At 45.9% G+C, this 13,417-nt stretch overlaps 1 protein-coding gene across 1 annotated transcript; it reads left to right on the top strand.

The window, feature by feature from the left end:
* The first annotated feature begins 148 nt into the window (after window positions 1–148).
* Window positions 149–1,364, top strand: LOC104598631 (non-specific lipid transfer protein GPI-anchored 26). Its single transcript, XM_010260796.3, has 3 exons — window positions 149–584; window positions 690–803; window positions 907–1,364. Exons 1-3 carry the CDS (start codon window positions 164–166, stop codon window positions 1,035–1,037), a joined length of 666 nt encoding a protein of 221 aa, XP_010259098.1. The 5' UTR covers window positions 149–163; the 3' UTR covers window positions 1,038–1,364.
* The last annotated feature ends 12,053 nt before the right edge of the window (window positions 1,365–13,417 follow it).

Below are 13,417 nucleotides of genomic sequence, written 5' to 3' on the forward strand. Positions count from 1 at the left end.
TTTCTACTTCCAAGCCTGGCATTTTGAATATAAAATGATAGATTTAAGTTTTGGTTGGTGTACCAAAGAACCCGTTACAGAGTAGGAAAAGTTGGTCAGCCACTGCATTAGTTTGTCTCTACGTTCTAGTGTTCTTGACCTCCCTCCCTCCCTCTATAAAACCATGGCTCCCTCCTGCATCCTTCCAACCCAGATCGAATCAAAGCTTTCTCCAGCTCCATATTTGCTTAACATATTACCAGCTTTTTCAGTTCAAATGGCAGCCAGAGGAATGGGGATTGCTCTGGTTCTAATACCAGCCCTTGTAGCCATGCTCTTGGGAGGGGCAGCGGCCCAGTCGTCAAGCTGCACAAGTGTGATTGTCAGCATGTCACCGTGCCTGAACTATATCACAGGCAACTCATCAACCCCATCTTCCTCCTGCTGCTCTCAGCTCGCCAGCGTTGTCAAATCTACACCAAGGTGCCTGTGCGAGGTCCTCAATGGTGGTGCTTCATCACTGGGGATCCAAATCAACCAAACTAGGGCCCTAGCACTCCCTAATTCTTGCAGTGTTCAGACTCCGCCTGTCAGCCAATGCAACAGTAAGTACTGCTTGGGGTTCATTTTGCCCATGTAACCTAAACTGTTAAATACAGTTCTCTTGCCAGTTGGCAAACCTCTCATCTTATTTCTTTTGCAAACGGCAGCCGTTTCCCCAACAGCATCTCCAGCGGGGACCCCAGACACCAAGACCACCCCAGCAACCCCAGACGCAAAGCCAGAGTCCAAGGCTACACCAGCAGTGCCAAGCGTTCCTTCAGGTATGCTAAAAGTACTATATACTCGTCTCATTTCAGAAGTTGATGGTTTCTGGCTTTCCCATATATTATTAGAACTTAATGTGCGAATGTGAACATGGTGCAGGAGCCGGATCTAAGACTGTTCCATCAACAAATGGGAACACGTCAGATGGAAGTTCTACCAAACTCACCTTCTCTCTGCTCTTCGTTCTTCTCTTCTCTGCATCATATGTTTCAACCTTCAACAGCTTTTGAGCTCTCAGTGGAAATTCTTCCAGCTTTGTATTCATTCTTAAATTTGTTTCTTTTGTTATGTTATGTATTCCTGTTTCATAAGTGGTTAATTTGGAGACCAGTGTGGGGAATGATTGCTTCAGTTTAATTTCAACAAAGATAATCTATTGATTGTTTGTACATAAAGATTGGGAGTTCACATCTGGAAGACTGGAACTGGGAGTACCAATTAACTACTTTTGGCACTTAAACAATTAATTACTCTGTAGGATTTGTACGGGCAGTTATTAATTTAGAGAACTTCTCTAATATTTTATATAATTAATATTAAGAGTCGCTGATACTGAATCTTAGTATGGTTTTGTCTTCAGATGAAATATTTAATGGAAAAGTTGCTCCTCGTTAGATTTGAGGTGAATCAAAAGCTTCAAATACGTGAAGAGACATGGACCACATGGTTGGTGCCTTAAAAGCCCCATGGGGTTCTCTTTATCTCTGTTTGATAAGCAAGATTCAGACCAAAAGCCCCTAACCCCCATACCATAATCCACGTGGCAAAACTAATAGCAGCACTCAGACTTCACTCTGCTCTTTTAACTCAACTCTTTAAGCATAGATGAAGCCCGAATTCAGAAACACAGCCTGAACCCCAAAACATATATACATATATATATATATATAAATATTAAAAAATGGTTAGTAAGAGGGTGGACCTTGACGCATTGGTTGGGTTGCTCCATTGTAACCAGACTAGCATTGAAATTTTGGAAACAGCTCTCTGTATGTACAGGGGTAAGGTTGGGTACATATGTCCCTCCCCAGACCCCACATTGGTGAGGGTGCACTGGGTTGCCGAATATAAATGAACCTAATTTAAAGTAAATAAAGCCCACTTCGTTCTGGCTCATTCCAAGCAAGCTGAAATTGATGACCCATTTGTGAGGGCTGAAGCTTTTGATTTAGTTGCTTTGACTAAGCTGCTTTGAAAAATGCTACTAAAAAATATTTAATAGAAATCCATTTTTTTTTGCTCAAACGCAGTAAATTTGGGCTTTTTTGGATTTTAATGACCAAACATTGCTTATGGGTGGTTTATTTTTTTTAAATATTGCTAAATAAACAAATTTGGGGATTCAACTCCTAGGGGGAACCCATCACCATTAGGGATCGGAGATAGAGAAAAAATTTTATCCCTAATGGGGTTGGGGTTGATGACAGGGATTTATATCAGAATCGATCGGAGTCAAGGACAGGAAATATGATTCCCACCCCGAACCTGCCCCTACTTTTGAAAGAATACAAATACAAATATGTACCAAGGTTTTAAAAACTGGATTAGACATGGAACTGTTTTGGTCACCAGTTTTCAGTTCGAATGAATGGTTCATTCTAATTTAAAAAAATAAAAAATATATAAAATATAATAATGGCAAAAAACCACTATCTGGGTCAATGGTTCAACCACCTGAGTCAACGGGTCACTAACCAAATCAACGATTTTTAGCCCAAGAGTGGTTTTAGGGTGAAATGGAGTCGGTTACCTAACTAATTCCCAGGTCAATCAGTTCGACCATCCTATCTAGTCCAGTATTCAAAACCATGATGTGTACAGTACAAATACATACAAAATACAAGGATATGCAATCTACATTTTTGTATTTGTACTCCTTCCTAATTGAGCCAAAGCTGAACACTGATCCTGTAGTTAGGCCCGTTAGACAGAAGAAACGCAACCTAGTCCCGGAACGGTGGAAAGCAGTCGACGAGGAGGTCGAGAAGCTCCTCGCAGCGAACTTCATAAGAGAAGTCAACTACCCGAGCTGGGTAGCCAACCCCGTCCTGGTAAAGAAGGCCAACGGCAAGTGGCGCATGTGCGTCGACTACACCGACTTGAACCGGACTTGCCCGAAAGACTGCTTCCCGCTCCCTAGAATCGACCGTCTGGTGGACGCGACCTCAGGGCATGAGTTGCTAAGTTTCTTGAACGCCTATTCGGGCTATAACCAAATCAAGATGGACCCGGTGGATGAAGAAAAGACTGCCTTCATCACTGAATTTGGCCTGTACTGTTACAAGGTTATGCCATTCGGTTTGAAAAACGCAGGGGCAACCTTTCAAAGGCTCGTAAATACCCAATTCTCACATGAATTAATACAAGACTTGCATGTTGTTTTTGAAATTTTGCGTAAGTTTAATATGAGATTGAATCCAAACAAGTGTGTGTTCGGTGTAACATCGGGTAAATTCCTAGGATACATCGTTAACCGGCGCGGCATTGAAGCCAACCTGGATAAGGTTAAGGCCATCTTAGACATGAGACCACCCCGTAAGTTGAAGGAGCTTCAGAGGTTGAATGGCCACATATCCGCCCTGAGCCGCTTCATGTCTAAATCGGCGGACCGCTGTTTGCCGTTCTTTAAAGCAATCAAGAGCAAAGGGTTCAAGTGGACCCAAGAATGTTAGCTCGCGTTTGATGAGCTCAAGAAATACCTCGCTAGTGTGCCGATCTTAACCCGGCCCGAGGAGGGCGACGTTTTAGAAATGTACCTCTCGGCGAGCGACAAAGTGGTCAGTTCGGTACTAATAAAGGAAGTAGATCGGGTCCAACGACCCATCTATTATGTTAGTAAAGTATTGCAGGGAGCAGAGACGAGATACACGGAGATAGAAAAGCTAGCGTACGCACTGATAATTGCAGCTCAAAAGCTCTACCTGTACTTCCATGCTCACACTGTTATCATTCTCACTGACAAACCTTTGAGGCAAGTCTTACTTAAGCCTGAGGTCTCTGGTTGGTTGACGAAGTAGGCCATTGAGCTCAGCGAGTACGATCTCTAGTACAAGCCGCAAACTGCCATTAAGGCTCAAGCCTTGGCAGATTTCATCACCGAGTGCACATTCGGCTCTGAAGCCCCCAGGCCGGTTGAGCACGAGGCTCCCAATTCAGGTGAGCCCGAAGCTCCCAGGTCGGTCGAGTCCAAGCCCCGTGAGGTAGTAACTAGTGTGGCATCTCTCCTAGTTCGGCCAAGACCGAGCTGGGATGAGGAGCCCTGGATCCTTCACGTAGATGGCTCCTCAAACTAGCAGGGCAGCGGAGCCAAAATAGTTCTGCACGACCCAAGTGGCACGAAACTAGAGTACGCGCTACGCTTCAAGTTCGCGGCATCTAACAATGAAGCGGAGTACGAGGCGTTGATAGCTGGACTAGCTCTAGCCAGAGAAGTAAAAGTCAAGCACACCGTTATCTGCAGCGACTCCCAACTTGCGGTCAACCAGGTCATCGGCGAGTACGAAGCTCGCGAGCCAACCATGATCGCCTACTTAGCCAAAGTCAGAGAGGCCCTGCTCAACTTCTAGTTACACTTTATCAGACAAATCCCTAGGTCAGAGAACGCCGAGGCTGACGCCCTGTCCAGGTTAGCCAGCACCAGTGACATCACCATGAGAACCGTGTACATAGAGGACCTGTCTCGGCCTAGCATTCTCGGGGGGGGGGGGGGGGGGGGGGCAGAGGAGGTCGCTCCCGTCATTCAAGCAGAGCCGAACTGGATTGACCAGCTCACGAGCTTCTTGTTACAGGGGACCCTCCCCGCAGACCGCAATGCAGCTAGAAGGGTGCAACACCAGGCAACCAAATATGTCATGATAGACGAACAACTATACCGGAGATCTTACATACTCCCCTACTTACGTTGCTTGCGACCCACTGAAGCCAAGCTCGTACTCCACGACACCCATGAGGGTCTATGCGGTGGGCATTTGGGGGGTAGGGCCCTCACCCAAAAGGCACTCCGACAAGGGTATTATTGGCCAACAATGAAGGCAGACGCCATTGAGCTTGTCAGAAAATGTGACAAAAGCCAAAGACATGCCAATATTCACCACCAACCCGCTGCCGACCTCAAGTATCTCACTAGCCCGTGGCCCTTTGCACAGTGGGGCATCGATCTTCTCGGGTCATTCCTGCCAGCAACGGGTGGAAGAAAGTTCTTAGTAGTGGCAGTGGACTATTTTACCAAGTGGGTAGAAGTCGAGCCCCTCATGACGATCACAGCCCGAACTATCCAAAACTTCTTTTGGAAGAACATCGTGTGTCGCTTCGGATTACCTCCGGTATTGACCTCCGACAACGGCAAGCAGTTCGAGGACATCAAATTTCAAGACAGGTGCCGAGACATGGGGATCCAACAGAATTTTACTTCAGTCGCGCACCCTCAAGCAAACGGTCAGGTAGAAGTCACGAACAGAGCCACCCTCCGCGGACTAAAGGCACGGCTGGACCGAGCTAAAGGATTGTGGGCAGATGAACTACCCAGTGTCCTATGGGCCTACCGGACCACGGAGAAGACCGCCACGGGAGAAACACCCTTCAATCTCACCTACAGCACCGAAGCAATGATCCCCGCATAGATCGAAGTACCTACGTTGCGCCTAGAAGCGTACAGTGATCAAAGAAACAAAGAAGAGATACTTACCAACCTCGACCTACTCGACGAAGTAAGGGACCTCGCGTACATTAGGACCGCAGCCTACCAGCAGAGAGTAGCTCGGTACTATAACGCCAAGGTCAAGAAGTAAAACCTCCGCGTTGGCGACCTGGCCCTTCGTAAAGTTATGGTGCCTGAGCTCGGCGCTGGCAAGCTCGGGTCCAACTGGGAAGGTCCTTACCGAGTGAAACGAGTGCTCGGGGAAGGAACATACGAGCTCGAGACCCTTGAAGGTAAACAAGTACCTTGAGCATGGAATATTGTCAACCTGAGGCAGTATTATCTATAAGAATCTAGTAGGCCACGAGCCACTCCCAAAGCCTAAGAGCCAGAATGCCGAGCTAACATGACCTCGGCACAAGAAGACCCCATTTGCCACTTCGGCCTGAGAGAAATCCAGGAGCGGACTACGGGTCCCTCCCTAAGCCTGAGGGCCACAAGAGGACCCAGTTAACTCTATGGCATGGGCAAACTCCGAGAGTGGGCCACGAGCCACTCCCAAAGCCTAAGGGCCTGAATACCGAGCTAACATGACCTCGGCACAAGAAGACCCCAGTTGCCACTTTGGCCTGGGAGAAATCCAGGAGCGGACTACGGGTCCCTCCCTAAGCCTGAGGGCCACAAAAGGACCCAGTCACCTCTATGGCATGGGCAAACTCCAAGAGCGGGCCACGAGCCACTCCCAAAGCCTAAGGGCTAGAATACCGAGCTAACATGACCTCGGCACAAGAAGACCCTGAAAGAATGGTAGGATCCATCTAATGGACGCCATAAAGGTTGCGGAATGGGTGGGCGAATTTCAAAAATTTTCCTACCTTCTCCCAACTGGGAATCATATTCCCTAAATTTAGAATACAATATTCAAGGATCCTACTTGAACCATAATCAAACCAGATCTGTACCAAAAGACAAATGGGAGGAATATACCTGATCCGGAGAAGCACTATCTCCCAAAGTTGGTGTTCATGCCCAAAGAATGCTCCAAGATCCATTCCTGCTGAAGATGACACAGCTGTGGATGGAACAGAACCAGCAGGGTGCGTCCTACACACTGGATCCTTCACAAGAATCCTCTGGAAGTACTAAACACTGAATCTTTTTCAGTCTTTCTTGCAAGACTGATGTCAAGAACAGATTTCTTGACTTTCTTTTTCTGCAAAGATCTAATCTTGCAAAGGCAGATGGCGGCGGCAGGAGGAGAACTCCAAAAACGAAAAGGCTGAACTGCTTCTTCTTCTTTTCTGGAGTATGAATGAGATCCAATCTCAAAAAGCAGGAGATATCCTATATCTCTTCAAAAGGGTGGTTCGAAATCTGATGATTTCTCTCTCTTAGGGTTTCTCCTCCTTTCTTCTTGATTAAGAAACCTCCTGATGAGGAGTTATCCCAATCCAAATCAGTATTTGGATAGGGGATTATCTTAATCGTTTCTGCAGATAAAGTTAGCTTACTCCTGATCTTATCAGGAGGTTACCAGATTCAAATCTAATTTGAATTTGGTCTCCAAGAGTGGATAAGGCTAAAGGCCCAATCCTTTTACTAACTTTAATCTCAAATTCGCCCCATGGATGGGTGATCATATCAGCCCACCTCGAAATGGGCTTTTTGGCCCATTAAGTGTTCAGTGTCTAATTACTTTCCAATCTACTGCCCAGTTGGGCTTCTTTGTATGGCGTGGGACCCAAGCATTGATCTACACACCGGCCACATGGGTTCGGCCCAGCCTTTAATACAAGGCCCAGCCGAATTCACTGAAAAACTCAATGAACCCCTGAGTCCATCATATGGACCCTATGGGCCCAACACTTACATTAAGTGGTCCCTGGGCCAAGCCATCTTATAAAAACCAGGGACTGTGGGCAGGTGCAAGATTAGCCCATCAGGTATTATCCTAAATGGTCTTACACTTAACCTCTCAGCCCTTAATGATCAAGCACTGCCCGATAAGAGAGGACCTCTCCCTCGGCTGCAAGGAACAGTGCCGCACTCTCTTCTCACATGGATCCCGAGAATTAAAACCATTTGCAAACATTTTGAAACCATACATATAAATATAAATATATTAATTTTGCAAAACAAAATTCCAACGATTGAAATCAACTGCCGGAAGTTTGGTTTCCATCAGAGAGAGTGCATTCCCGAGCATTACCCATTGTCCAACAAAGTGGTTGATTCTGTCACTATGATCACCCACTCAGATGAATTCTCAAACTGCCCCAACATACCCAGGTTTTGATCCCCGCTAAGGATCTCACTGATTGGCATATCAAAGGCAGCCTGATCCAACACCTAGTGAAGTGTCATAATCGAGTCTAGGGGTCAGGTGTAACTTTCCAGTTTTGCCCATCTTTCTCCAAGGTCCAGGGCAAGACTGGAAATCTGGTCCGGTTCAAGGATTCAAGTAATCCCATACTGCATGTGCCTCGGGTCTTACCCTAGTGGCTGAGACAGGCCATCCCAACACTTGGTGGCACACTAGTATCAGCCTTGGCAGGATAAATCTCCCCAGACTTATCCAACGGCTGTGAACATTTAAAACTAACATGAATCTCTATAAATGTCCAGTTTTAGGGTTTTACACAGAATTAAACCAAACAACATGAATCAAATATGCACTTTATTTATTTCCACTAAATAACAAAAGTACATCAAATCGGATTGAAGCTAAGGGCATACATAAATTGTCTAACAGACCCCAGTTGCCACTTCGGCCTGGGAGAAATCCAAGAGCAGACTACGGGTCCCTCCCAATACCTAAGGGCCACAAGAGGACCCAATCGCCTCTATGGCATGGGCAAACTCCGAGAGTGGGCCACGAGCCCCTCCCAAAGCCTAAGGGCCAGAATACCGAGCTAATATGACCTCGGCACAACAGGACCCAGCCACCTCTATGGCATGGGCAAACTCCGCGAGTGGGCCATGAGCCACTCCTTCAGCCCAAGGGCCAAAACACTGAGCTAACAAAGACCTCGGCGTGAAGAAAGACAACCACTTCAATGGCGAAGGCAAGGTATGAAATATCAAAGGCGTAAGCAGCTCGAGTTCAAACCCTACAAAGCATAGCTCGCCTCGATACGTTGGTCGAACTATGGAATAACCGACCAATGCTTAGTTCGGACATACGTAATAATCACTTCGCGATATACCACAGAGGCCTTAAACGTGACAAATCGGGATAACGCCTACCGAAGAGCCCTACTCCGGGTATGTAACTTTAATAGCTCAAATGATGAGATCGCTTTAGCAAAAATAAAGGGAGTTCATCATACTCAGAAGAAGGAAGAAATTTTCATTGTCAAAAAAAAAAAAGAGAAGAAAGAGCAGAAAAGGAATATAACAAGTGTAGTAACCGAGCTAAACAGCTTGGGAAAGGTTTGATCATCACAAGGCACAACCGCCCAACTGAAAACTTGTGAAAGACCGGGTTTACGGCACCCATAAGCCACAGAAGCCCAGAGAAACGCCACCTCAAGGATCCGCCTCCTCATCCTCTAGAAAGTCAGGCTCCTCTTCATCCGCCTGGTCTGCTGTCTCAGGGGACAGACCTTCCATAGTAATGCTGTCGAGGTTGAGCCCGAAGAACTTCTTCCGAACCAACCACCGGCAAAGCTTAAACCCTGAGCGATACGAACCCGAACCATACTCCGCTTGGAGGTCATGAAATTCCTGGAGTCTTTAAAATCCCAAACCGCTTTCTCTCGCTCAGCTTCCACCATCTGATCAAAGTTTTGGGTCTGATTCAGAAGAGTGGACTCCAAGTCCCACACCTGCTGCCTGAGGAGCTCCCTCTCCCCCGCCATCCTCGACAATTCCTCCCTATAACGTGCGCTCACTTCAGTAAGCCGAGCGATTTGAGCCTCCTGGTCGTGGACGAGCAGCTCCTAAGATTCGCTCCCCTTGTGAGTGTGATGGAGCTCGCCCCGGATCCGGTCGAGCTCGACTTAGAGCTTCTGGTTGGCAGCCCGTTGGTCGAGGGCGTCGACGCGATGGATGCACATCTAGAGAGCCATGGCATGGATGGCGGAATTTACCTATCGACGAAAAGGAAGATCAGAAAACAGCGGAAAAGGGGCAAAACAAGAGAGAAAAAGGGAAAAAGGCCACTTACCACCATGCAATGGGCAGAGGCGAACACGGAGAGATCCCCATGCTCCATGTTTCCCCACTCAGCGATCTCATGATTATTGATTGCCTTCCGACTCCTCCGGCGAGCTACCAGATAATCATTTACCCCTTCCCAGTTTCCCACTGGGAACCAGGGTTAAGGACGAGGCTGAAGGGGGTTAAAGGGGGCCTCCCCCAACTGAGGGAGCTCGTTTCCCCCAGGGTTAATCCCACTAGTCCCCTCAGGAGGGGGCATTGGAACCTCGGGCGGAGGAGAGGGTAGGACTGGCTCGCCAGACCCGAACTCAGTGCTTCCCGAAGGAGGGGTCCAGTCGGGGTGCGTCCTCTTCACCTGGCGTCTCTGGCTGCCCGAGAGAAGGCGGCGCGAGTCGACACTAGACATGATGGCTGCCACAAGACCACAAGATATTAGTCCAACAAGAAACAAAATACATGTGTACACAATAGTCACAAGGCACTACGCGACCTAACCAGGCTCAAACCTGCCTGCACGAGCTTCTCCTCGGCCAAGTAGTTCGAGCAAAGGAAGTCTACTGATGCCCAGGACAACATCGTTTTCCGAATCTCAAGGTCCAGCTCGGCCCCGGGGTCCTGGGTGGCACCCCTCCAAGCAGTGGGAAAGGGCCACCCCTTGGGGTTACGGACCACAAAGTAGTCCCGCTTCCAGGTGGGAATCCTATTCGGAAGCTCGTACAAGAGCTTGTAGCCGCGACGGGGAGAGAGGTAATAAAAGCGCCTCTCCGGAGGAACTACAGGAGCATCGTTCTTTATACAAAGGATAGAGACACAAATGTCAAGGTCCAAAGGAAGGCAGTACTCATGACACAGGGATATAGTCCCAACCATGTTTCGAACAGCGTTGGGATGAAGCTGGTCAATAGTGACGTTGAAGTGATTTAGCACCTCCACTATCAAAGGGTGCAGGGGGAGACGCAAGCCAGCCTCAAGCTATTCCTGAAAGATTACTATGTCATTGGAACCATTCTCCCAGGGGAAGTTGCCAATCAGGAGGTTGTAAACTAGGTCCCCAGGGAGGAGAAAGTAGTGGATCAGAGACTTGAGTCTCTCCGCTATCATTAAGGAAGGGCCAAAGGTATCAGGCTCACTCCCCCTAGAAGTAGACGCCATGTCGCCGGATACCTCCCGAGCCTCCGGGATCTGCTCTCAGGCTCCTCCTGAGCTCGAGGGAGCATCATCATCCTGGCTATCACCCCTGTGATAGGTATGGCGTGGGTACCCAGACATGGCTGACGGCGATTGGGACTCACCAAAGTAGACGGAATGGAGCAGACTGAGGAACTCAAGTAGACTAGGCGAAGTACACGACCTCAGAATCCAAAGACAGCAAGATGGCGTGGAAGAAGATAGGGCCCGAGAGGGGCCCATAGTCCCCATCCTTTCAAACTGACGGCCCGGATCAAAGCAGATCCAATGGTCCGCAGGCGCCCTGACTACACGCCTTCTGAAAACCGAAGGCGATTGGCGGCACATTCCACGATTAAGGTAGTCGTAGCCGCACGACGTTCGGAATTAAAGGCCACCTCAGCACGTTTTCGGAATCTGAAAAGTCAGAGAAGTCAGAAGATCTCTTGATTCCCGCAAATGCATTTAATGGGGATAGTCAATCAAGTTTGAATTTCGGTCAAATCAGTCCATCGCGCTTCATAAACTCCCCGCGCTAAGGCGATACTCTTAGCCCGAGGAGTGGGGGGCAATTGATGAAGGATGATTTTACCCGACCTATGAAACGGCGACACGTGGACACTGACTCAGCGTAAGCGACAGCTCAGCATTGCGGCCCAGTACAACTAAGTAATGGGCCCATAAAGCAGCTCGCTACATCGTAGCGAGCTAAAGGAGGAGCTCGCCACAACGCGAGCTCTGGGTGCCCCGAGCTACCTCTAAAGGGATATTCCGAGGCAACTTTAACTTGCGAGCTAAGAAAACCAGCTCACCCGAGCTCCCAAACAGACAAGTCATGCCAAAGACCAATTCTACTAAGGGTACTCCTGAAGTATACCAAGCTCGCTGCAAAGTAGCTCGTGAATGGGTCGCACAGGCATTCCTCAGGAAGCTTCTATTTAACAAGCCGTACCAGTCAAACTGCGCCACGTCCCTAACTGATGGCGCAGTCCCTGTCCTTTCGACAGTTTGCGCCCATGTCTCTCAGTAGGCGGAGGCGTGTCTGTTATTTTGGAGACGTGTCACTCACCCGGGCAAGGAGTACATCGCAACGGCCACCTGTGCAGCCCTGACAGGTAACGGCTGTGGTAGGGGCCCGGTGGCGGTTATGCCCGATCTCACAAGAGCGCCCCTATAAAAGCCCTTAGGGCAAAGGAGAAACTTCTTCTAGAAAAACAACCCCTAATCTCTCGAATATAGTTATAAAGCGCGACCTCCACTCTTAGCCTTGGTCTTTCTCTTTACTTCCCGTACACAATACTAAGTTAAGCATCGGAGTATTCCCACCGGGTAAATCCCCGGGAATCCTTCCTTTCATCTTCTCAGGTGCCGCACGTTGCCAACAAGGAGTCAGTCAGCAGTCAGCTAGGAGTGCTCGGATCGTACTACATCAGTAACCGAAAGTCTAAAATATCCTCATTATTAAAAATATTCTCAATACTTTTAATAATGGCATATTATATCCCTATTTAAACCCGATAGAAGCCCATTCGATTTGTTGCCATCGAACGAGAAGGGAGATAGCAATGGAGAACTCGAAGAAGCCCTATGATGGAGAACTCACCAAAAAGAAAATCATCTCTCAAATCCCATTCTTCTCTCACTCTCTCTCTTTCCATCTCTTCTCCACTCACAACCACTATTGTCATCTCCGCCCCATTCTTTGCTTCTACAACTAATGTAAAACAAAACATTGTTGCAACTAATGTAAAATTAGTTATTAATTATTTTAATTTTTATTAGTTATTAAATATTTTAATAGTTTTTAAGATATTAATTTTCTAATTATTAAATATTTTTTAATTGCTTCATAGACTTTATTACTATTTTTATTATTATTTTAATTGTTAATAATTTATTTTTAATTCATAAATTTATACGTACTATCCAATTTTATTCTTATTTTAATAAGTTAGTTTTTATTTTTTATAAATTTTATTTGTATTAATTATTAATTATTTTAATATTTGATAATTATTAGATATTTTACTAGTTTTAATATATTAATTTTCTAATTATTAAATATTTTTCCATTGCTTCATGGAATTTATTATTATTTTCATTATTGTTTTAACCTTTAATTATTTATTTTTAATTTATAAATTTATATGTATTTTTCAATTTTATTCTTATTTTAATAAATCTGTTTTTTCTACTTTTTAGAATTTATTCATATTTTTAATATTATTTTTTTAATTTAATAATTTATATTTTATGAAATAGTGCAAATTAAACTCAAAATTATCAAATAGTTTGTTTTAGGGATAAAATAGTAAAATCAGATAATTTCAAATACCAAAGGTTTGATACAAAACAAACAACCTTATCTATTTAGATCCTTGTAAAGTAAAAAAACATTTATGCTTCTTTTCAAATTTTCAGACACTTTTAATATCGTTTTCAACTTTTCAATTTCAGATTTATCAAACCCCACCTTAGTCTCAAAAATTTAAATCAAACAAGTAACTTTGGTAAAATATAACATTCTTTTTTATTGTAAGTGGTAAGTTTGATTATACTAGCTAGTATTCATAGTTCTAACTAATTATTGGATATCAATCCTAGCCTTTGAATGAAAATCAGTTGCGGTTGGTTAGTTGGTATACC

The sequence above is a fragment of the Nelumbo nucifera genome, chromosome 6, assembly GCF_055504915.1.
Source record: "Nelumbo nucifera cultivar China Antique chromosome 6, China Antique-T2T, whole genome shotgun sequence".
NCBI classification, from domain to species: Eukaryota; Viridiplantae; Streptophyta; class Magnoliopsida; order Proteales; family Nelumbonaceae; genus Nelumbo; species Nelumbo nucifera.